This window comes from Chionomys nivalis, chromosome 3, assembly GCF_950005125.1.
Source record: "Chionomys nivalis chromosome 3, mChiNiv1.1, whole genome shotgun sequence".
Classification (NCBI taxonomy): domain Eukaryota; kingdom Metazoa; phylum Chordata; class Mammalia; order Rodentia; family Cricetidae; genus Chionomys; species Chionomys nivalis.
Window position 1 is genome coordinate 69,433,168 of NC_080088.1, and position 27,082 is coordinate 69,460,249.

General features: G+C 41.3%; 1 protein-coding gene across 2 annotated transcripts in view; it reads right to left on the bottom strand.

Moving 5' to 3' along the window:
- Lpp (LIM domain containing preferred translocation partner in lipoma) overlaps positions 1 to 27,082 on the bottom strand; it is a 623,722-nt gene that overhangs the window by 285,514 nt on the left and 311,126 nt on the right. For both annotated transcript variants that reach the window (XM_057763582.1, XM_057763583.1), the window contains exon 6: positions 22,958 to 23,080. In XM_057763582.1, the coding sequence (XP_057619565.1) occupies positions 22,958 to 23,080 (123 nt within the window). The remainder of the gene's footprint in view (positions 1 to 22,957; positions 23,081 to 27,082) is intronic.

Consider the following 27,082-nt stretch of genomic DNA (forward strand, 5'->3'; position numbering starts at 1 on the left):
GCTTGCAAACTCAAACCAAAAGACCCTTCCCCCTCCTGCCAACAGACTGCTTACCCCACACAAGGCAGACTAGAACCTTCTGTTCTCAACAAATCAGCGTCACCCAGGTGCCATATCTATACCCCAAGAGTTTCCTCATTGAGAGCATTTCCCTCTTTCAAACTTTGTTCTGCTTTTATTACTTCAAACAGAGACTGCTTTCTACAGGCTTCCTAATCCTGCATACAGTAGGTATTCCACAGGGAAAAATTAAAAAAGAAAACTTAGTAGAATGAAAATTCTAACATGCTAGGGAATTCCGCACATTTGAAATGAACCTTAGAAAAGAAGCTGAAGTATGCGTTATACAAGGAAGACTAGATGTTCAGAAGTAATGGCCCTGGCCAATGTTAAAAGATTAGTGCAAGGGACTGGCTAAGAAAACTCTCCTGTATTTTAGCTCTGTACTCTTCCTGCACTATAGTATTTGACTATATTTTTTAGTAAAAGGATAGGACACGTATTGACAAAATCACTGAATTAATAGATATGGGAGGAATATCATGGATGAGAGATAAAGGCTGCTTATTAATGAAAACATACTTTTCATAGAGTTTGGGTAGCAGAATAGTGTCTAGGAGAAGCAAGCATCGGTGAAGTTTTTAAACTGATCATAATGAAAGTTTTACACCAAGCTCCATAAAAGCCAACAGCAAATGTCTACACTTGAGTCAAATGCCCATTAGCTTGACAAAGAGTTGAAAGATGCAATGGGGCCATCCTTCACTATCACAGGAAATTTACCCAGAGCCTCCCGGGACACAGTACTTGCACTGAAATGGTGTGCACTCCCCTGGGCATTTTGAGTGATCTTCAGATTATTTATAACAAGTAATGGGACATAACTGTTACTTAAGTAGCTGTGTTGTGACGTAGGTAGAATAACAAGAAACAAGTCTGTACTTGCCAATTGCCGGGGCAGTCGCTAACTCAAGACCCATGTGGCTGGATCTGCTGATAAAGAACTCAGAGAAACAAATGACAGAAAAACAGACTTTCCCACAGGCTAGAGGAAGTGATGGAAAGTGGTACTTCATCTTCAGGTGAGAAAACACAGGTTTATTTAAGAACTGATGAACCTGAAGTTAGACTATGCTTAACTTTCAGTTTCAACAGGACTTGGGCCTGGGAAAGAGACCTGCTTAAAATTCAGGCTGCAAAGCACCAGTTACAATATGTGGACAAACCAACTCTCAGCTGGATGATTTATGTCTAAACCATGGAAAGAATGCTGTATTGTCAAGGGAAACTTCAATGCCAGCAGGTAAATGACCATTGCAAACAGCAATCTTAGGTAAATGCACTCAATTATGTTTATCAATCAGAAAGGCCAGTCCTCAGAGGCTGGACTCCTACATCAGCTGGACACATAAAAATGTGGCAACCTTGTACTCTGGCAGAGAACATATAGCTTCTTATTCTAGAATAGGAAGGAAACAGAAAAAGGAATGGCCTTCCTTTTGGAACATCTAGTAACTCAAGCCTAAATATATGGTCTTCAATAGCCTACACAGTTCTGGGGAGACCTACGGTACAGGAACGGCATTTAAATATGAAGAAAGCAATGATACAATGTCAGCCAAACAGTAGGCTAATGTAAGAGACAGGGTTTGAAGGCAGGTCTAAATGATCCCATTTTAGATACTTCACTTACGCTTCACTACATTGACTGGAAGACTATAAAATCACAGAAGTCCGAGAAACATACAAACCAACTAACACCACAATGGGACGGAGCATGCCAACAGAGCCGGTGCCTCACTAAATTGGAAACAGTCCACAGTGATTACCAAAGACTCCTTAGTGTGGTGGAATGTGCTTCAGTGGTAGCACAGGCCAGAGATGCTCTAGGGAAGAAGCATAGTTCAGAGACCCTGGACCACACAGAGGGGAGGTGAAGTGCATCAACTGGGTGTCAGGTAGTGTACGAGAGACCCCCTCCATGCGCTTTCACTCCTAGGTCTGGCCTTGTGAAAAACCAGATGTCCTCACTCCTGCCTGGCTTATCAGGGAGACTCGCATCTGGAGACATGAAGCATTCTCCAAGAACTCCCACTGTTCCTGATGGGGGAAGCAGAATCTGGGTCTAGGTACAAGAGAAACTAAGGGCTCTTTCTGTTGCTCCGCTGGTTGGTGCTATTCTATGCTCAGGCCCAGCAGATGGGAGGGTCTTGGGGCCTGGGAGGAGGAGGTCACGAAAAGTGCTGGGGACAGCCAGTATGCAAAGAAGATGGTTTGAGAAACAGTGCTACATTCAGGTTTTCTAAAGTGGGTTTATGTGAGAGGTGTTTTTCTTTTCTCTAATAAGAAACTGGAGGATGGTTGGTACCTTTTCTTCAATAAAAATACTGCTCTTCCTGGCATTGACAGAGACAAGGAATAACCAAACACTGGCAAATGCAATGGCCTGCATGAGGACTCCAAGGGGCTTGGACAGATGAACTAAACGGAGGCCTTGTTATTCGGTTTCGGTGAAAACAGTGGATTCTGTGAACATGGAAATAGAAAAGCGAGAAAGAAGACTCTCAAAGGCTTGTCTTTGTGAATATGCACTGTGTCTGTAGCTCATAAAAGCCCAACCGCATCACTGGCTCCTCAGTCCAAACCTCTTTCATCCTCTGCACATCTCGTCCCTTCGCACTGGGATGAGATTCCAAAGAGGCCACGTCACACACACTGCTGATGGGGTATGTAGGTCTCACTGTTCACCCTCACTAAAGAGCCTTGTGGAACTCGTACACTCTCAACGTATGAACAATGAGATGCCTAAATTCAGCATGGGGGCCAGTCACAAGATGGAGACCAGGCTACCTTTTAGCAGAGGAAACCATTCCTGTGTTCCCAGAATTCCCATCTACTGCACTCTGAATCCAGAGAATGCTGGCAATTGACTAGTTTAGTTTCCTGTATTACATCTGGGAAGACAGAGGTAAGGACATATCTAGGATAGAGTAAAACAAATACAGATGTTAGGCATTTTATTTTGTTGTCTATAGATTACCTGCCTATCCTTAATATGAAAGCAATACTAATGCTCTTTGAAAATGAAAAACCCTATCTTCCTCCCACTGTATTTACAAAAGCGAGGGCTTGCTGTCCATACAAAGATAGTCATATATACAGCAGACAGCATGTACCCAAGACAATTTGCATAGCCATGCCATCCTTTGCATTCAGATTTTGATCCAGCTCACTCAAGTGAGACCTGGAGCCCAGAGCCCTGTGTAATGACTAGGGACTGCTTCCATGCTGGCTGCACCGAGTCGTTAGCCTCTTGGCTCACAATTTGCACCTTTTATTCCAGCTGTTTTACTTTCTGACCAATGCCAGTGCTGGCCATAACCTGTGACTGCCAGTCTGGAACACGTTGTGACATGTATTCCGTACCACACATCATCATATCCCAGAAGGCTTTGCTCCAATGCCAACTCCTCCTGAATCCCATGTAAATCAGTAACTAGTAGATCATCCCTTCCCCTCTTATGTTTTATCTTCTGTTTTCCCTCTAGCATTTAATTAGACTTTAATATTTAATAATCTTCCTTTTAATTCCTCCCACAGGAAAATGAACTCCTTAAGGACAAACAGTTTGCTTTATTTGTGGCTGTACCCTCACTGCCTAGAAAACAGCTTGGCACCCAACAATGTTCAATAAGTACATCATAAAAAGAGATAAATGATTCCTTCGGTTAACTGCTGTTGGAGCGCTAGAAATAAGATATGACTGGAAAATTTAATAGCATAAAACTCACTCGGCAGTTCAATCAGTTAGAAAAGTAGGTTGCAGATTTACGATAAAAGCAAAATAATATATGTCAACATAGATTTGGATTGTGAGGCATGAAATATAAAACCTGGAGTCACCTGTGCTGGACCAGAACAAGGGTAGCTAGGTGACAAAGGTTCCAGCCCTGGCAGTGCCACTCATGTGCCGAGGGATAGCAGAAAGAATTCCTTCCACGTGGGACTTCCCACTTCTGTGATTTGGGATGAATTCAACTACCACTCATTCAAAAGCTAGTCTTTAAGGGTTTGTTTACAGGACATATTTCACTGTTGTCAACTCTATTCACAAGTTAAGAAAGAAGTCACATTTGAAATTGTGTGGCATTTCCAGAAAACATTATGCCACATCACTGACGCAGAAAGCAGGGATCGAAGTTTCTTCCTCTTCACACGCCAGTGGGTGTGAGATAGCATCAACTACAACAGAGAAGGGAAAGGATTCAGGATGCTAAACTCTTCCAGAAAAAAAAAGAAAGCCACATTCACACATGAAGAATAACTCGCAGTTTTCCTTTACTGAATTCATTTCTGATGCTTCATACCCAAGCTCACAGATGCAGAGGATGTGATACTCTGTTTTCTCCCGAGTAGTAGAGATGACCTTTCAAAATGTACCCTTCCTGATCCCCCAGCCTGCAATCCCATAGAGATCAAAACCAGCTTGCCATTATGCAGTAACATTTCTGTGATCAGATACAGTGTGGGCTCCACGATTCTATCTGTGTCAAGATATTTTCACGCTGGTGACTCACACGGCAGAGGCTCAGGCAGGGCATACCACACAGACACCGTCTCTTTTGAGGTTGATCCCACCTTGGTAGAGCTACAAGCGAACATCCTGTTTCGCTGCTTCGCTCTGCAACACAACAGTGTAATTGGAACTGACTGAACAATAAATCTTAGCTTCCCTGTTCTATCAGGAGGATCTTTCAATCTATTTCTGTGCTTCGGCACATGTGGATTACAAGTCATTCTTAGTCAAGTGTACAGGTTAACCACCTACTCCTGCATTAAAGGCATCAGGAAATAGAAGCAAATTATTAGACTTCCTAGAACTGTTCCCCATCCCAGGGAAACTGGGTATTGCTTCTGTGCTGAATACGTGGAGGTCACACACCTCCTTGGTGTACGCCTGCTCCAGTGTGCTGCGCTGGCAGACAGGTACATAATCGCTTTGTCCTCGTCCCAGCTACAGGCTGCTTCCAAAAGCATAGGCAATTTTTCACAGCATCAGTAATCTGGTTTGCATACAGCTTAGCATGACCTGCCACAGTCCGTAAACTGCAAGTTTGATCAACATGGTACTATTGAGATGGGGGGACCTTCAGAAGGTGAATCTTAGTGAAGACATTAGCTCAGTGAGTGAATGCCCATGGGAGCAAACCCTGGGTTCGGATGTACTCGGAGGAGATCTGTCCCATCAAAGTACTTCCTCTATGGTGTCATTTATCATGAGGCAGGGGCCGAAAATTTTGACTGTGCTTGTTAACAGAGCCATGTTTTTTGGATGTCAACCTCCAGGGCTGTTTTTTAAGCCTCTGGTATTTTGTTACAGTAATAAAACATGGAGTGCAAAAAGCAAGGAAAATTCGGAGAAAAGCTTTGTACCGTGAATAGCATTCCCTCGGGGCCAACAAAGGTCAACCAAGGAGAAAGAAGAGAAAAATGATGCAAACATTTCTAACACGCATGATACTGAACTGTGATCCAAGACCAGGTTGGAAAAAAATGCATTTCATTTTCCCACAGGAACTGAGACAAATCACTGTTGCCTCCTGGGGACCTGCTGTTGGCCTCAATGAGATATTGCCTGACAGATAGAGCATCCCTGTACTAAATGCATCAATTCCCCATTACAATCAACATAACCTCAGAATGTTTTTACCAAAGTCCAAATCAGACTTTCTGTCTGATCCCTCCAACTACTATAAAGAAACATAGCCAGGCCTGTCATGGGTAGAATAAATACCCTCATGATAGCTAAATTCTAATTCCTAGATCTTGTGGACACATTACTTTATTTGACAGAATGAACAGTGAGGATGTGATTAACCATAAAAATCCAAGATGGGGAGAAAGACCTAAATTACTCAGTTGGACCTCATCTAATCATGATAGGCTCCCAAAGCAGAAACGCTCCCAGTTATGGTCAGAAGCAGTCATAGCAAAAGAAGCTTACACAAAGAATTGATTTAATGCATGCTTTCCAGACTGAGGAAGAGGCCATGAGCCAAGGAATGTAGGCAGCCTCTAGAAGCTGGAAAAGGTAAGAACTAAAACTCTGCCTACTTCTACATCTACTTTAGCTCTACTTAGAAATTCATTTTAGCTCTTTGATACCTAGACTAAACTAGTAATCCCCAAAGATAAATAAAAATTAAAAGTAAAGAAATTATATTCTTTTTTTGGGGGGGGAGTTTATTTCAGCTTAGGGTTTCATATTACAGTCTACTGCTAAGGGAAGTAAGCATAAGATCGCAAGCAGGACAGGAACCTGGAGGCAGAAGTTGATGTAGACAGAGGCCATGGAGGGTGTGGCTTATTGGCTTGCTCTTCTTGCTTTCTTACAGAACCCAGGACCAAAAGCCCAGGGCCATGTAACTAAGCTTCACCTACATACCAATCCCACCCTACTGACCAGATACTTCTCTTGGATCAAGATCATCTACCGATCCTCTTAGAATTCCATACATACTGTCCAAGGTCTATCAGCTGGCATTTAAATCGGCAATGGACATGATTTTCCAATGCCAATATGCACACATATTGCCCATGCCTGAATTTATCCCACTCTGGGTGACTGGCCCATGACATGTCGAAACGGCTCTTACGTAGAAATCAGTCCAGCCCTACTACACACATGCTCAGTACAGATCCTGAGTGGCAGGATGACATAGAATAATCCAGTAGAAGACAATGGAGGAAGAAACAGCTGTAGAAAGTACGAGTAAATACTTTCTTTGAAAGATGGGGTCACTGAAACCTGTGAAGGGGAAGTCTTATGAACACACTGCAATAATTCTTTGCACTACTGGTTATTCAATCAATGAGCATAAATTCCGCCATCTCATTTGCAAAGACCTCCAAGTTGACATCCTAGGTTTCGAGGCTGTACATTTATCATTCTTAAGTGCTCATACCCTAGTTTCTCATACAAAGAGAAGCTGTTCGTGGTTAGTAGAAAGGGCTCATACTGACTATCTCTGCCTCCAGCTCCCTCTAGCTAGTACCAAATGCTTATGCTTGAATGGGCAATAAAAGCCACGCTCATGCAAAAATGATCTCCTCATAGACAGACAGGAAGGCAGAGGAGGCAATGAATCTGCAGAAACTACCTACCATCCTCTCAGACCTGACTCATGACATTTGCTCTCACTGCCTAAGCTTCACCTCAGCCAGGCATTTCCAGTGCTCATAACCCATTTGCTTAGATGTCATCAGATAAAGGCTTCAGAAAGACAGCGGAGCATCATCCTCAGTGAATCCATCACCTTGTTTATGAGCCCAGCGTCATTTGACCCATAATTACACATTGACTTCATGTGTTAGAAGTCCAGTACAGCATTAGAAGGGCTAATTGTTCACTGTGTTCCTTTAAGTTTAGTCCGAATCCCCTGAATAACATGAGATTACCATCTGCGAGATTGCTGAAGAAATGAGTCATTAAAAGAAAAATAAGTTTAGCAACTGATTGAAACAAACACTCAAATAACTGTGGGTTTTCCTATTTGTGAATCAGACTCTAGTTTAAAAAAAAAAATCCAGTACCAAAATGGTAATTGCTTGAAGATATCATTGAGCAGAATACAAAAGAGTTAAGCATTTGCAAACAAGAACTTTCTCAATTTTATTAGTTTCCAAATATAAGCCATTATTTCCCATTTTCTCTGGTTTCACCCAACCTTAATTACTCAGCTGCCTTCCATAAATATCCATAGGTGATTTTAAGCATTTTACGTTACAGGGCTTAGTCTCTGGACAGTTGAGACTTCCCGACAACAGGCCAATGATAGACTTACTAACTTACAGCAAGTTCATAATCTATGACTCATGATTTTAGTTTTTAAGAGAACTTTGTTCACTCAACAGAAAAATTACCTTGTAATCCACAAAAACAGGAGTGACTCATACATTTGTCAGAATACGGTACAAGCTCTGGCTTTTGAGACCATGCTTTAGAAACCAAGGACACAGCCAAAGGGTTTGGGCAAACTCTACAGACAGCTGGATTGTCCTTGAAAAATGTAAGAAGGATGCCCAGCTCAAATGAGTGAGATGAACCATTTCAGACTTGGATAAAATGCCACAGACTAAATTTATATATCAATATCTTTACAGAAAAGCAATAACAATTTAAAAATAGGCATTGAGCTTCCAATAAGATTTGCTAATGTATATAGTGCTAACTATATGCCAAACACTGTTTTAAGTGCTTTGCACATTGAGACTCGTTATAAACTACTATTTTGACTAATATTGTCCTCATTGCTATCCTAGGAGAAAGGATTATCTCTTCACAGAGAGGAGAAAGCTGAGGCACAAGAGCTTTAAGTAATTTATTCAGGTAGCATCTAAAAAGTGATAGAGGTAAGGTTAGATGATAAAGCATGTCAGTTCTACAATCCATTATTTTAATTATATGATACATTTCAATAATTGCATAAGCTTGGATTCAATTCATCATGTCTTTTTATCCCCATCAGTGAAGATGAAGAGACAAGTAGATCTCAGGGAGTTCTGAGCAAGCCTGATCTACAAAGGGAGTTCGAAGTTAGCAAGGGAAACACACATGCAAACATACACATGCATGTGTACACACACCTCATCCTAAACATAATGAATTTGGGGTCAAATGACTGTCAAGAGCATGATTGGCTCTTACTGCCGCCTTCAAATATCTACCTCTGATTGTTTAAAATCAATCCCATCAACTACAATAACTAATCTTAAACAGTATCACTTTAATAAAATAACAAATGCTCAAAAATAATGTTCATATTGGTGTGTAATATGTAGCAAAAGAAATACCCACTCAAAGCCATCATGATTATGAAAGGCTGCCTATAGCATTTCATAATACATTGGGCAATGAACAATACTGAATTTGAGTGAGGGTTAGAAATCAGCCACTAGATTCTTTTATCCCATCCTGAAAACATCTTAAATCAGCAGTTCTCAACCTGTGGGTAGCCACCCCTTTGGGGGTTGAACAACCCATTCACGGGGGTCATATATCAGATACTTATATTACAATTCATAACAGTAGCAAAATTACAGTTATGAAATCGCAATGTAAATGATTTTATGGTTGGGGTCAGCACAGCATGGGGAACTGTATTAAAGGGTTGCAGCATGAGCAAGGTTGAATGAAAACCTGTCTCCTTCTGCGAGACCCTTCGTGCTGCATCTGGACCCTTTTTATGTGTTTATAATGACTGCTACGCATTAGGGCTGTCTTCTGAGGTCACTGGAGGTTTCTGTCTGCAATAATTCGAATAAGTGAAGCACCTACAGCAACATCACGGCAAGTTACAAGGCCATGATTAAGTTAGGAGAGTATTTTGCCTTTGGCCAAGAATAGCCAACTAGAGGCCTGGAACAGAATCAGAGATATCTATCCTTCCAAGCTTTATAGCAGGGAACAAAAAATTCTAAGAATGAGAGTTCCTAAAGATGTAGAGCTAGACATGAGAAAACCCTGAAATTTCAGATCATTCACATCAGTCCTTCCATCTGCTGTCTGGATTTCTGCCCTTGCACTGACAGCAGATTCTCTCGCTAATGCTGGCAATGGTGAGAGCCATAGGAATAACGACACACATTATGTAAGACTGAAGGCATACACTAACGACTGCCTACTATTCCACATGGCACACATTATGTAAGACTGAAGGCATACACTAACGACTGCCTACTATTCCACATGGCACACATTATATAAGACTGAAGGCATACACTAACGACTGCCTACTATTCCACATAGTCCTCATGTCAACTCTGAATTACTAGCTCAGACCCCCAAGAGCTTATGTATTATAAAGAGCTTAAATAATTCATTTCAAATGTCACCACAGAAGATCATCCCGCCATGCTCTAAAGTGAGCGTCACTAAACTCCAAGTGCCAGTTCTTTAAAATACACAGCATTTTTAGATTGTTGATGGCCCTTGCTTGGCTTGTAAAGCCATTGGTCTTGATCATGTTTCTGGAAGTGGGGCATAGTCAGAATTTTTTGTATAGCTGATTTTGTCCAATAAGGGATGATAGGAGGGATCAGGAGTTCTCATGATCTTCTGGGCATCTTTCTTCATCACTGGGTTCATAGCATCCTATATGCTTTTACATTCTGCCTATACTTCTCTATAGGTATTAGACTACAAGCTTCATGAGGGTAGCTTCATTTTCCAATGTCATGTGTGTATTCTGGAAACATTGTTCAAAACAACTTCCTAATCATGTATTTTTAAGTTTTTAGGTACAGTAATGCATATATCATAAAAAATTTACCCTTTAAAAGTAAAAAAATTAGGCCTACTGAGATCAGTTAGCAATTAAAAGCTTTTGCGACTCTTGCATTCAGGTAGCAGCACTCAGATGGTGGCTCAGAACCATCTGTAACTCTAGTTTGAGAGTATCTGACACATTCTTCCTGACCTCCCGAAGCACCATGCACAGACACAGTGCATTTACATACACATGGGTAAAACACAGTGATATAGGAAAATATAGTAACCTATAATTTAAAGGACTAATTACATTTTAACAATTATGCAATGTATCCTAATATTTCTAGAATAATTTCAGTCTTCCCAAAATACATCAGCTGGATACTGGCAGTTACCCTACTTGCCCTTCAGCCCAAATGCAGGCACACAATCAGTTTAGCTACTGTGAATCACGGTGCTATGCATACTCAATGGAGGCAGTTTCTGTGTGGCCGTGTGTTTGAGTTCACTTTGATATCATGCACACAAGTCGAACTGTATGATTATGTGGCAACTATGTTTAATGCTTAATGCTTTGAAAGCAGTCAGACTTATTGCAAACCTACACATTTTTCACAATACACCAGCATTATCTAACGATTTCAATTCCTGTCCCCTGCCATCAGCCCATGATGACAATGACGATGACTGATATTTTAGTAGGCACATAGTGGTATCTCACAGTCACATTGATTTGCATTTTTCTGATGACAAACGCTATCACAGCCTGTCCTTGTTAGACATTAATTCGTGAGAAAAGTTCATTCAAATATTTTGCCCAACTTTGAATTAAGCTGTCATCTACGGAGGTAGATTCATTTTAATACATATTAAATATGAATTTTTTTCTCAGGCATGTGATCTACAAGTAGCCTGTTATGCCTTGTTCCATTATGAGATGGAGTCATCTGACGTACAGGAAATGCTTAATTTCCATTAAGTTTGGTTTATCTGTATCATCTCTATTTGTGAGCTATGTGCCTTATGTAAGAAGCTGTTCATTAATCTTTTACAAATGGATAATCTAGTCATACCAGTATGATTTGTTGGAAAACTAATCTTTATATTCTTCAATATCTTAAGACCATGTTAAAAAATCAATTAACGATAAAGATGGATTACTTTTGGACACTCAAATCTGCTGTACTAATATCTACACTTACCTTAGGTCAGTACCACATTGCCAGGCTCTTTGAGATTTGTAATAAAATCTGAAATGGTTTTAGTATTCTAATATCCTCTGCCTTTTTCTGAACCATCTTGCACTTCCAAGTTGCTTGAAAATGCAACTCAGTTTCAGGGTCAGCTCATCAAATCCTAAAAAGAACCCATCTGGGATTCTGAAAGGTTTTCTTCGAAACTATTAATCCAATTACAAGGTATATTACCTTCCCCATCTAAAATGTTTATCCCGAAACAATGAAAGTTGGATATCTTTCCATGTAATTAGGACCTATTTTGTTTGAGAAATTGAACAGGTTTATGCTTATTTCATAATCAAAGAAAAAGAGTTCAAGATTGAATCGTGCAATCCTTAAGTAAGTAGGTGAAAAACGGCCACTGTCTTAAAGCTCACATCCTCTTTGAAGGTTTTTTCTCAAGGTTGATGTCACTGTCCTTTAGAAAATCCATTCAACCCCCTTTGCTCACTTTATCAGATCAAAAATGGTAGAAAGCTGAGGGCCATGAAAAATTCACCTTCCTCTGACCACATGCTTCCTTTTGACTCCAAGGAACTTGTTCTGGCACTGTTGCAAACAGAACACTATAATTCTTCCTGTGAGATCAGATCCACACATCATGGGGAAATTCACTTCCTCACACCCAAAGCCAAAACTTAGATTTCTGCTTTGTATAGCCCAGCTGATGGGCTCTACAACTGGAATCCCAGGAAATACTAAGTCATCTGGGATGCTGTTGGAAGCAATAACTATAAATCTATTTCCTGGTTTTGGCTGCCAGAAAGGATTACATAAACGGTCCATTTGGGGGAGTAAACTGTGACTCTGGGCATGCTGAAGAGATGGAAAGGCACAGAGGAGGAACATACTGAGAAGGAGCCTAGCATCCCTAACAGCAACTAACAAGTAACAACTTCACTACTTTCCCATGTGCAGTACACATCAAAACAGAATTAAAACCAGTGCCAGACACCATATAAATGGCTCACTGTGTGACTATGAGAAATCAAAGGATAATAAAATATTGAATTCTTGAAATAATCGAACTGGTTCATCCTTTAATCCACTGAAATTTGTACATTTTGTTTGCACTTGCAGGATGCCATTTCGAACTTACTGATTATTGGACATATATGCAAAAATCTAGTTAGGATTCAATTCTTTTCTTCTTAACATAAAGCCTACAGGTTGTACCTTTAAAAATATTCATGAGCTTATATACGTAAATAAAGTTATTTCCACTTAAGGAGCATAATAGTGGCACAAGCGGCATGGGAGTTACCATACCATTCACTTTCTGACTGAAAAGCCACTCCACAAGATTAAACTCAGAGTGGCATCCCTATGGGGCTAAGACACACCATGGCTATAAAGATCATGGTTTCTAGGAGAGAACCTACAACTGTATTCAGAATATCTAACCAACTCCTAATGACTTATCATTATAACTCTAGATTCATGCATCACTTTTCTCTTGTCAGAGGAGCTTCTGTTTTTAGTAGATGGCAACCAAAACAGAGACCTACAACTGGTGAAGGTACAGAGACTAAGAGACTGGAGAATGTCCTCCAAGAACACATTGATCATACCTCCTCCTCCAAAGGTTTAAAGGGGTAGAAAGGACATAAGAACCTGAGGCAGTTGATGACCATGGGAAAAATACCTTCTGGGCCCAGCCGGGAGGATGAACATATGAACTGGAAATGGGTGTGCAGCATGCACATGACCTGTGCAAGCTGAAGCCAGACCAAACCCCATCAGGGAGAGAGAAGCTGGACATGATGCTTTACCCCTAGCTGACCAACTCTTGGTAATAATTAGGTGTTGGAGAATAAGGGTTAGTTTTCTCCAAGAGTGTAGCCTCTCATAAGTCCACCATGTTTCAGCAGACAAGAGACTTTAGACAGTACAAATTCGTCCTCAGGGAGGGAGAAAGACAAAAAGTTAGGTGGGAAGGAGAAATCTGGAAGAGTTAAGGAGGGGTGTGAATATGATCAACACACATGAAATGCTCAAAGAACTAATAAAAGCCTGACAAAATGGTAGGCAAGTAATGTACGTTGAAATGGCACAAACATAACACACACACACACACACCATTTTGCCAATACTAGGCTGGAGTACCAGAAATAAAATCCAACTAAGAAGGAGACCAAAAGTGCTGTTCCTACAACTGTGGACTGCAGCAGAGACAGAATTCGTAGGTCGTTTACATGGTTCTGGAAAAGAAAAACTCACCAGGTCACTAGCCAGGTAAGCTTTGGTTTCCTGTCAATGAGTCCAAGAAATTTATCACATTGGTAGTTGCTCTGAAATTAGCATGAGATGGTCTCATGTAGAGGGGGGCAGGGTCAGCACAGACACACACACACAAGGTTTTGTTTGTATTTTTTGTCATTCCAATAATAAGAGAATGGGTATAATATTGAATTATAGTTCACAGTAAGAACATGTTCTCAAAACATCCACTGCCTTCAAATGACACAAGTTATTGTTAAGAAAAACTGAGAAGTTCACGTCAATCAGTGGTTGCCATTCAGTTGCCCTTGCGAAACCACTGTTTACCTAGAATACATTTTTATAGCACAATTATACATTCATTATAGAAAAGTCAAAAACAGATGTGTGACTGCTGCACTAACCCCACGGCAGCCTGAGACAAGGTTTCTAGAACATTTCTAAAGGGCAGATGCCTGGATTTGATGACAGCTTCCAATTGTTTATTGAACAAACATAAATATGAGTGCTTCTTTTGTGTCGAGCCAGGTGATAATCTTGATCTTGCCTTGGGGTCTTCTGGAATTTATCACAATCATTTTTGATAATTTCTCAAAGTTAAGGGATTTTATAATTTATACTGACATAGTAATGCATATTTCGTGAGGCAAAATGTCTAGAGATTTTACTTCTCATTTGAATAATTTGTGGTTCAATATAATAACGCACAGTTTGACTTTTCTTCTGTGCTACTAAACCTGAATATGACAGCATGGTTTACACAAGCACTTGAGTGGGGGCCCCGATGTCAGACCAGAAAGATAAGTTCTAAATACACAAATAGCCTCACCTCCATTCACACATGAGAGTCAAAAGGACAACGAATATGGAGGCAACAGTACCGTGTGTCCAATTTGACCTTATAATCCAATGCAAAATCAATTCATTAGTTCTGTGAGGAAATAGGTATGTTCAAGCAACAAAACATAGATAACCCAAATTTCATATAAGAAATAAACATATCAACTAAAAGAAAATGTTTGATTTTCTCTGGAAATTTCCTATGATGTGAAATAACTTTAGTAGTTAAAGCCCTCACGTGGAATTTTGGGTGAAGAGCCAGCCAGTCACTCACGACGTCTAATAATGTTATATGTAAGGTTGGTGATTAAACGCTCCAATTGTTAGTCTATAGACGCCATCACCATCATTATACTTTACTTTGGCTATAAACCAAATAAAGGGTATCCAAATGGACCAATCAATGTGGAGACACAGCTTTTACTCTTAAAGTACATACACACAAAATGTAACTTATTTTCTGTGGCTATGTCTAAAAATCTTACATGGAAAAAAAGGCACAATTGGATTTGCTTTAAATTACTTATTTGCTGATTTAAAAAGGAAAAGGGGGGGCCTAAAAGAAGCATGGTGTGTCTGAGCAAGACATTTAAACAGTGGGAGAGGGTGAAATTACACAGAGAACAGTTCTAACAAGAGCATGCTTTAATTTTGCAAATGTGATGTGGGCTTCTGCATGGACATAGGGCTGATTATGTACACTAAGATGCTGTTATAAAATAGAAACACTCAAGAAAGAGGTAGCTCTGTCTGTTTCCTGTAAACCAGTGACTGGGTTGAGAGATTCAGTGTAATGGAACACTTGTTCTGTGCCGAGAAATCACCAAGGTCGATCAAGGAAATCTCAGCAAAAGGCTACCTACCTCTTGGACCACAGCTGAGCTGCCCCAGATGGACCAGCACTTCCTAGGCTTCAGCAGAGTGGGTGCTCCGTAGCACACTGCACAGCTATTTGCTCACTGTCAGAGGAGATGCATGCACTGGAGACTTTAAACTGGCCCTCATGTTTGCAGGGTACAAGGCAAGGGAGATTTGGGGGACTAAATTTTCATTCTGAATATAGCATTTCGTAACATTCTCAACAAAATCTAGCAGCTAAGCTTGATTTTGTGGATCACGTATGACAGAAACATAAGCATCATCTTTTTAAAAGGAAAGAAGGGGTATAAATGTTATAGAGGTGCAATTATATGCAATCTAAAAATTAATTGCCCATCATCAAACCCATAGCATGCAACTCTGAGTCAGCTAACCGCTTGTCCGCCCCCACTTCATTGTTATTTAACTTTAGGTCTTCTGGCAGGTACAGACTAGTTCAAAATAACCCAGATCCTCTAAACACGGGCACTGCAAAATGCCTATCGGTTTGCTTCCTAAAGGGCTATTTTTCACATTTTATTGTGTTCCAGCTACAATATTCCACATGACATTTCTAAAGCGTTTCATCTTTAACCACATTCTCAGAGAGAGAGAGAGAGCTATAGTAAGCAGACCATGTCAGTATGCAGAGAAACTGACTCTCAGGAGATCAGGGTCTGCTCCTGGGATGTTTCACCGAAAACAACACAGGAAGAGGAATATGGTGAGGACACTATCCCAGTCCTTGCTTCAACAGAGAACACTATGCTCATATCACGATTCTCAAGAAGGTGGCCACCACAAGGAGGTAAAATCCTTAGTCTGTAAGGAAGACATGATTCCTCACACAGTATGAGCATGCTGGGGCTTTGATCTTCCAGTAAACAGCATGTTTAGATAGCGCTGAATAATACAACACATTACATTTTTAATTACTAATAAATCTCTCTTGCAGCTGCTCCCACCTTTTGCAAGCTAGAACATGGGAGCACAAGAGAAGAGACAATTCATGGCACCACAAGACTCCACCTTGATGACTGTACATAATACCTCAAGCTACCTGAAGTCTCAATAAACAACCTTCACTGGAACATGGGCTTCCATGAATGGACTTCTCGGGTTGCCTCACAGGTGACCGTTCTATAAAATGAAGTCAGCGTGGGAGGGCTGAGGCTGCAGTTCAGGCTGTATCCATACCGACACGAAGCATGTATGTACTCAACCGCCAAAGAGACTAAGAAATTTCAATACTTTTCTGTCCTTGAAAGGATGAGGTGATATTTTTCAGTACAAGGGATCTTCAGAAGGAATCAGCCCAAACTCCAGACATGTACTAATAACCTCCAGGACAGCAGTAAAAGCAGTCCTACCCAAACCAGTGCTGGAGGCCAGTTCCTGTCAAGGGAGATCTTTCTGGGGTGTATCCCATGGCTGTGAAGAAGCAGTACACTTTTTGCCTTGCAGACTCGGAGACAAAGCAGCCAATGGTAGACCCATTATAACCTTGGCCTCTAAAAGCTCTCCAACTGTTTCTTGTTAGATGACAAGGAAAACACACTTGTGTTCTCTGAATGTATGCTCCACATAAATCTTCACTTTGATAACCATTTTCTCCCTCATAGGTCTACTCTCAGACACCAGTGAATATCCAACAGTTCAATTCCAACACCACACACCTCTAACCACTGCAGAGCCTCTAATCCCACAGGCTGAGCACAGTCCCATGCCAGCTGTAAGTACTGATTGTCGGGTTATTTGTATTTCTGCATGACTTGGCTTCAATCTGGTGATCCTAGCGAAATGGGTTTGATGATTTGCCAGAGTGGCTCAAGGAACTTGGGGAGTCTTCTCTTTACATTGGGCAGTGAATTGCAGAGGCCAAGGTAAAGTCACAGATGAAAAGATGTGAAAGAGAAGTTCTGAGGACCTAACTGCAGAGGCTTCTGTCCCTGTGTAACTAAGGACAGCCATTCTGCAGGCACATGGACACCTTCCCGCACTAGCAAGTTCTCTGAGCTCAATCTACTGGGATTTTTAGAGCTTTCATTAAAGGTGGTCTGTTCAATCTCAGTTCTTCTCCTTGCCTCTGAAGATGGAAGACAGAGCCAAAAATTTCAGTCTTTAAGTGACAGCTCTGCCTTTTCAGTGACTCTCCCCTCATCCAAGAGCTCTTCAAAAGTCACCTCCTAAAGAGAAACAGCAGTGCTATCAACGACGGGTACTCTGGGTTAGGGGGCCTGCATCAGGATCAGAGTCAAAGGGAAGATGGTACTAAACAGACGCTGTTCCTCTGTCCTGTCACCTTTACCACTCAGTTTATGAGGGTATTAGGAAAACTGTCAGTAGGCATCATGGGGCGCTGGCTCTCTCTACCCCCTGCCTCTCTCTCTTTTACTCTCTCTCAATCACAACTAACTCTATAATAAATCTGCAGTATTACACTAGGCTAAATGAAATCCTTCTGGGTCCACACGTCAGCATGAACCCGAGGTGACTCCAACTAGGCTGCAACTCTGGTGGCGAAGACATTCAATAGATGGGACTGGGTAATGGAAGCGTAGCATACCATCTGACATGTTCTGTTTACCTTTGTGATATCCTCTTGGTACATCTAATCCTTTGATAAATCGGCAAGATATTAAAAGGCAAGTGACATATAAAACAGAATTTTGGAAATAAAATGAAGATATTAATGGAAATTCTGCTGGCTGGCTGCTGTCATCACAGAGAACCGCTCTTTTATGGACCAGAAAAAATGAAAACAGTTCCTCTGCCTGCTACTAAGTAAGCCTTTAAGAGCCATGGTCCTTCCTTGTGTGGACAAAAACCCTTTACCTATAAATTATGAGTCTGACTACATGACCTAAGAGCCAAATAAGTCCTGATATTTTTAGATCATCTTGGGCTGCAGTTCACCTAGAATCCCTTTCAATTCTCATGTGTATTCTTCTGAGATTATTCTCTATTAACATGAAATGCTTGTAAGCTTTGATTCTAAACACTAAGATATTTAATTATATAATTTCATGTAGTGTCATGGATATGTTTGTATGTTTGTGTATGTGTGTGCTTGTATACCCATCATGTAAATTTTGCAAAGGGTGGTTTATATATATAATTTATGTGCAATATATTGTGTATATACATTAATTATGTAAACTTTAACAAACGTATTTTCATATTGATTTTTATACTTTATATGATACTTATATATGATCTATACCATATAAACTTACCTAAAATATTTTATAGATTATGCTATATCAAACATTATAGAGACATGTTATCTATATGATAGTCATACACACATACATAAATATATCTTTGTGTGTGTATGTGTGTGTGTACTTGATATAAACTTCAGTAAAGGCACTAGAAACACTATCGATCTCCTTAATAAATATTCCTCTTTACTGTGAAAGCCTTAAGCAGTAAGCCTGCTACTAGGTTTAGGCGCATCTGAATTTTTGAAATCTGTCAATCTCCTTAACAGGCCACACACTTTATTTTGCTGTTTGCAATAACCTATGCACTAGACAAGACATTCACTGTCATCACTGTTGGAACTTCTGAAATTCAGTGAACTTCCCAGGACAGATGCAGTCAAGAGCACACATGGCTGTCTATGTGGTGGGGTCCCCCTGACTCTGAAATGCACAATGCTAATATCTGTGTGATTTTTTGATATAGTTTCAGTACATGGGTGGGGGGGCACATGGCAATAGAAAGAGCACAGTGAGGTCCTTTTTGTGTTGCTCCAGACAACTTTTCTGTCTCTTGGCTATAAAAGACCTTTATAGTTTCAAATATATGGAGTTCAGCTGCATTGTCCAAAGAGACACAAGGATTTAAAAAAAAAAAAGGAAGCTGAACTAACACCGGGCAACATGAGATGCGAGATCCTTCTTTAAAAAGGGTAAAATGCTTTGGCAAAGTCTACCAAGGGCAGAGGCACTTTCGGAGTTCTTATGGGACTTTGCTCTCTGGGACCTCTTCCTGCACAAACGTTAAACATTACGTACCATTTTTTTGCAGATCATGAGTCAAAGTGGCCATACGAAGGTAATTAAGAAACAAACTGGTAAGACACAATGAACGCTTGAGGAGTGCGGGACCACAGACCTAGGAACCTACTTGAGGTGCTCAGGTCACGCACCAGTTGTGAATTTGAAATCTGGTTTGCCTCAAAAACAGAAAACATCAAAGTTAGGCATGAAAGTCTATTCTTCGAGGACATTTCAGGTGTCGTGTAGCCACAACACAACACGGTCTACAGCAGACATCATCTGCTCTTGGCACGTATTTTAATATTTAAGTGTGTGATTATTGTTCTCACAACATATAATTACATTAGCAATAAATACTAACGCATCTACCTCAGTTCCACGGGAGCGAAGATAATTCAGGAGGAGCTGGAGCTCCTAATTAACTCTTGCTTTCTTAAATTAGAATAATTGAAAAGAACAGACTAGACCAACCTTTGATTTGAGTATGGAACAGACACACTGAAAGTAGACTTCAGCCTCATTATGAAATTATTTAACTTAGAGGTCATCCTAATTATTATTTGAACCTCATGAATGTTTTGCTTTTTTATGGGAAAGCGATTCCTAAGGAACAATGTCACTTACATGACCGACTTCGTGATTTCTTCCAATAGTAAGACAATTAAAAATAAATAACCAAAGTCTTAATACAGTTTTAGAACATACAGTCAAGCAAAAGTCTATGGTTTGGGTCCAGCTGTATTCACATAGTAGTCAAAAACTGAAGTCATTTACAGGGCAAGTCTTGATTGCTCTGTCCACAAAACAAGTGCATAGCCCCTGCCTCCGAGATATGGCGGCTCACGTGTGGAGTCTTGGGTATGGGCTTCACAATCAGTAACCTGCTGTGCACGTTGTCAGTGATTGTGAGTGTGCATGTATAGTAAGACCATTCCAACAGGAAGACCACAGCTGAATGAACCAATTGGAATGCACTACTTTTCATGGGAGGCATGTGTAGGCACAGACCTAAGGAAGAAAAACCATGACAAAGAGAACCCTCTCAGCAGAGTCTTTTCCATACAACAGCTTCTTTGTCTCAAAATGTTTTGCTGGGGCATTTCTTTCTCCCCCCGCCACAACTTACTAGTTATTTGCACTGTTGAGTTTTTATGGAATTCCCATATGTATGAATGTATGTGTCGTTGTATCTATATTTGTTTCTGATGCTTTATCATCCTTTTGCCCCACTCCAGTTTGTTCGCTTTAGTTTTATATTAATTTTATTATTATTCTTTAGGTGCCTGCTTGCTTTCTAAGGAGACAGAGAAAAGGATGTGGATTGAGGTAGAGGAATGGTGGGAAGAATCTCAGGAGGAGTTAGGGGAGAGTACATTGGAACCACAAAATTATGAGAAAAACTTTCAGTATAAGAAAAATGGAGGGGAAAATAAGAAGTCTCTAGAAGTGAAAAACAAAGACTAAACAAAAACCCTGCTTAAAATGAGTGCATAGAAGCATTTTACAGAAGGCGATTGGTCTAGTGGCAGGGCATGGACTTGCTATCCTGAGACACTAGGCATGTGGCATCTATTTGATTGGCTGGAATTATAAATTGGTTAAGGTCAGATGATAATGTAGGCATCATTTCTAGGAGGAGCTTCCATCTCTCCCCCTGCATCTTCAGAGTTGGTCTTGTTTCCAGCATTTCTGTTCAGAATAAATTTTAGCTTTCCCCTGCTAGAGACCCTTTAAGAACTTTCCATTCTCCTTCTATAATTGACGAGCTAAAACGTCAGTTGAGCATCAAAACTGATCCAGGGCCTCAAAGTCAAGGCAAGCCATTGGTGGAGTGGCTTCCATGGCCTCATAGGCTTGAAAGTCCCATCTCGCCCTGGGTTTCCAGTGACATGACTCCACCCAGTTTGGCTATATTCACAAGCCTGTGGGTAAGACTGTTCAGGTCCTGCCACCTTCTTAAAAATCTATCGCCGTCTTCCTGTGCCCTTGCCACAGCAGCTGCGGTTTATCTCACAGAGTACCAGGAGCTACTAGACAACTACCGAGTATGTTGACTCTGCTCCCAACACTTTCCTTTGCCTCTCAGTTCCCGACAAAAGCCTCCATGCCTGCTCTCCACCCAAAGCTCAGCCAATGAGTAAGACATGAAGAGCATGTGCACTGGTGGCACTGGTAAAGCCACTCAGACACAAGAGCTCATCTTCTGTCTGTTTGGCCTTTTGTTCCCAACATAAGTGCCAGTCCCATTACATGAGTAGGGCGGGTGATAGGGAACGTGTCTAAAAAGGACACTTCCATCTTAGATGAAGATAAGCAGCGAGTGATTGACAGCATGGAAGCTGGGCTGCTCTAGAATTTGTTAAGGGATCACTGACAGTACAATGGCCTTTGTTCACCAACAAGAGTGGGACACGCAGCGATGCATGTACTGTCAATTAGAAAAATAAAAGCATTTTCGGATCAAGCCACACAGTGACAAAAAGGACCCACCTAACTTTGATATCTAGAATCCTTCTGAGGACACAGAGCCCTGCAATGGATTTCACCCCTTTCATATTTAGCCAGGTGGAGGATGCTGCTCAGTGATGGAATACCAGCTCCAAAAATGTAGATGATGAATGAAAATGCAGAAAAATTTTCAAGTTCTAAGCAAAAATAGGAAACAAAACTTTAACAATGCACCATTAACACTAAAAACACAATAACTGATCTGTTTAATTCCTGTGAATCCTAGGAGAAACCAACATAGTTCAACTTCTCTACCAGTGTGCACACACTTCCAAAAGGCTAGGTTTGGTGGCAAATCACTTTAACCCCAGCACTTGAGAGGCAGTTCCATGAGTTCAAAGCCAGCCTTGCTTATATAGTGAGTTCCAGGTCAGCCAAGACCTAGTCTCAAAGAGGGGAGGAAAGCAGGGGATAGGAATTAGAGGACAGAAAAAAAAAGTCTGTTTTTCTCTTGTGTGTGGGAATCACACTGGTAGAAGTCTTTTAGTGTTTGTCATTACTACTAACAGCCACAAAAACAGACGCTTCCTCAACATGCAACATAAGGAAAACAAGACATGCCCTCACTAGAACCTTATACAGACACGCATGCCAAGTCATATATGTAGAGACCGCAATAATGCGTAGGTGGATATCCACAAAGACAGGTTCAGGAAAAGGGCACAGCAATGAAATGAGCTGTGCTTTCCTCTAACCCAGAGAAGCTGCACTGTGTCCTTTTAAAGGAAGAAGCCGCCAATGCACATTTAAGAAGTCACTGCTGGTGATCCAACATGAGCTGAGAGTTAACAAAGACGAACCGTTGTCAGCATGGAGGTGGATGCCTATCATGGATGCACTTGGGATGTGGTACAGGAAGGTTGTGACACAGCGAGGTCTTCTCAGATCAGGGGTAAGGTACATCTTGGGCCACCAACTTCAAGGAGTTGGAGAAAGAATGGAAGGTTCTAAGACACACTTCATTCTCCTGATAGGGTGAGGACCATGGCAGGAGGGATGCTGTGGACAGCACCTACCTGTGGGGGCCGAGGTTTGTAGGGAGAGCTGCACTCCAGATCAGCCAGGATGCTGGTCAAGGAATCAATCTCCGCATCCAGACTGGACCGCCTTTCCTCCAGGGTCTTGCCTCCAGGATTTCCCTGATAAAAACATACACATTAGAATTCAATAAACCTCCCTGGATAGCATTATGAGTTCAAATCTCTCATGCTATAATTTGCTCTTTTGTACTATTTCCTACACGTATTTTTTTTTTTTTTTAGTTTTGCATCAAATCTTAACAAGGTAGGCAAGAAGAAAATTATCATCACTTTTTGATAGGTAAGAAAACAGAAAAAAACTGGAAATGTTTTTCTCTGAAGTCATATATTTAGACACTCTGATGAAGATTTAAGTAGAAGAAATTCATGTCCCCATGTCTACACTGTAGGATCAGAATCTCAGAGGCCCTCTGTACTCAGAAATAATTGCTGATGGTTTAGTACAGAAGCAAAGGATAGGGAGGGGAAACAGTGTCCTATAAGAAAAATCAACGCCAGGCACCATGAAGCCTGAAACTATTGATCTGGTCAGTGGTCAGCAGGTAATAGCAGTGTATGTAAGGGAGCCCATGCACAGCTCATAAAACATGAAATAGAAAGAGGTGACTTAGGACTGAAGCCACAAAGCAGCACAGGAAGCAGGTCACGTAGGACACTGGCCACAGAACTGCACAGGAAGCAGGTCACGTAAGACACTGGCCAGCACAGGAAGCAGGTCACGCAGGACAGCGGCCACAGAGCAGCACAGGAGGCAGGCATAGTGAGCCTGTGTGAGGGAGCTGGGGAGCAATGGGCCTTAGCCACCAGTGGTCCGCGTCACCTGCCCTCAGAATGAACAGGAGAGCAGCAGTGCTGTCACAGGCCACGTTCAGCGGCTGTGCACAGAGCTGGGGAAAGCAAGCAAAAGTCGGCCTCCAGTTCAAAGCAAGGACACATAAGAAGATTTAGAAGAAGAGTGGTGTATTAACTTTATAACTTTGAATCAAATATACTTTCTTATAAAACAAATGGCATCAGGAACACTACAGAACCCGACTAGTTCCCCCTTTCTTTCTTTCTTTCTTTCTTTCTTTCTTTCTTTCTTTCTTTCTTTCTTTCTTTCCCCATTTATTTGTTTATTTACTTGTTTGTTTATTTAGAGTGCTTTTCCCAACATGCCACTGCAGAACCTGACTAAATCCTATTTTTATTTTCTTTCTTCGTTTTCTTACTTACTTTATTTATTTATTTATTTTGAGTGCTTTTCTCATCACGCCACTTTCCCTGAGTCTTAGAAGTTATTTACGTGTGGTGAGGTAGCATGACTGGAGTCTGATGTACTGGCTGGCATTGTGCAAAGACAGTCAGCACAAGCTAAGCCTCCCCAGTCCTGGGCTGACACCAGGAAAACTGGACAATCAGCTCCTCGTATGTTGAAAGTTGAGCATCAGTTCCATAGATCCTACCCTTGCTTCCTTGTGTGTGAGCCCTCTTTTAAAATGGGTGCCCATTAGCACGTCATCTAAAGTAGGTGTTTTGCCGTTTGGGATATGCGCCGAGACGACTCTGTTCCTTTATCCCCTCAATCTGCCTTGTTCACTTGGCTAGTCATCTTGACCACCAATGATGTGCTCTCTTTTATATCCATTTGTATACGGCCCTGTCATGCCTACAGCAATGCAAGACTGATGAAAATAAAGATGCAACTCGTTTAGGTCACACTGTGCCCCACAGTCTCCTGCTCAGGGCCTGAAGTGTATACATGTTTCAGTAGGCAATCTACTTTTTTTTTTTTAAATGCATTGGTGAATAATGACACCGTCAGTATTCCAAGGATTTTCGTTCAGGGCCTTGCTTGTATCAACATCTTCCAGGTACTGAACATGACATATATACCAAGAAACAGGAAATACTCTACTATATGATCAAAAATTGAAATCAAATAGTTCAGACTATGTGCACCTGTGAGCACCCTGATTCAAACGATCAGCGGGATGGAGAGCACAGTTTCCAAGACTGGATTTATAAAACTGAAAAATTACTCTCAGAACTTGTACACCAGCCAACACTGGAAAAAGAGTGGTGTATTAGGTAGTTGTGTTCTTATCTAATCCTGAGATTCCGTCTTATTCAACTTTTTAATTTTATATTCTTTTATTTATTATCGATATGAGGGGTGCTTATGTGTGCATGTGTGTGTGTGTGTGTGTATGTGTGTGTGCATGTGTACGCACACTTGCACTCTCATGTGGGTTGCATGTACAGGCAGGCACCCACAGGTCATAGCCTGCATTGGAGGTTAGAAGATAACTCTGTAGTATTGATTCTCTCCTTCCACTTTTATGTGTCCTCTGAGGATAGAAGCCAGGTCACCAGATGTACACATCACAAACATTTAACCACGGAGGCATCTCACTAGCCCATGGCAAAGCTATGAGGGTAGATGTGTTTCTATCAGGGAAGTAATACTGATTGATTTCTCTATCACAGAGTCCTATCTTTACCCACAATACAACTGTATCAACATCTCAAAAAAGTAAAGACAAAGACCTCCGAAGTGTCGGGGAACATTCTGCATAGACAGAGTTGGGACTAGGTGAAAGGGCAGGACATACCACCCCACAGGATGGCTACTGAGAACCAAATGAATTTGGTATTCCTGTGTATGGATTTGAAATTATGATGAGCAGAAATCTGATAGGGGCATCCACACATACACATAGCTAACACAGCAAAATGGCAAGGACACTGGATTGGAGCCTGGTTAAATGCTTCCCAGAACCATAGTTTCTTCATCTGGAAAGCAAGGAGACCATCGCCTGCCCTGCCTCAGCAAGAGAGATGTTGAAGACTCAGATAAGAAAGTGGATGGGAACATACTTTGTAAAGCACTATAATTATGATGATTTTCATAAATAGCATTAATTATAGCAACCAGTAACTATAAATTAATAGGCATAATATAGCTATTGTTAATTCTTCTTCTTCTTGAGGCAAGCATCACTCATTAAGTGTTCCCTTGGGGTAGCAGCAAAGAGACAGGATATAATCAGGTCTTCAACTTCTATACGTTACTCTAACACAAAATACCCAACTACTTATGGCCTGAGTCACAGGATTCTAACCACCGAGACCCAAGTCACAGGATTAACCTGAGCTATACAGTGAAACAAGCAATTAGAGAAGGCAAGAAGCCCGAGCTTGTAGCCCTCCACTGGTTCCAGCTGCCTATGCTCTTGTCTAAGCTGGGACTGATCCCCACTTCGTTTTCTCATAATAGGTTGATGCAATTGACTAACGAGCCCCAGCCTCACTCAAGTGGCCTTTATAGGAACAACCCCAAACTGCCTGGCCTGACCTGATATAACAGCTTGGTGTCTCATTGTGGCCATCATTATGAACAAGGAAAGAACGCTTTCTCCCTCCCAGATGTCTCCTTTGGATCTTGGCTCTATCACTGGAATTCAGCCCAAGCTCTCCCACAAACCCCTTCCTTGAAACTCTCAACCATGCTCAGAACCTTTGGATTCATACACTTGTGCTCCCACAGAACAGTCTTAAAAGAAGCTGGACGAATCCTCCAGTCTTACAAACCTATCTCCATGGCAAACTCTTACTGTGCCCCTGCCGTCAATCGGATGGGAAAATAACTTACCAGAGGCTGAAGAGCGGCTAGGAAGAGTCTCCTGATGCTCTGCTGGAGCTTTGTTCTAGATATTGTGGGCACTCAAATAAAGTGTCCATTGTAGTAAGTTCCCACACTCTCCAGTCATAACTAGAAAGATCCCATTGTCTAAGGCTGGCTTCCCTGAGACACAATGCCCTCGACACAAGGCCGGCATGCACGTTATTTGGGGAGTCAATTCTAAGGGTGAATGCTGACGGGACAGGAAGAGCAGGGGAACAGGAAGAGTGCCATTCAAGAGACTTAGACTGAGCTTATCAGCAGTTTGGGCAGTTCATCCGTCCTCTTAGGACTTGTTCCGCAAACCGGTCCATAGATCTCCCAAGCAGAAGGATGAAGAGAGATGCTTCCTCTCAGGTCTCTTGTCCTTTACTCGTTGGCAATGGCTATAGGACTTCAAACTTCCCCAAGCACGGATCAAACAACAGAAATGGTTA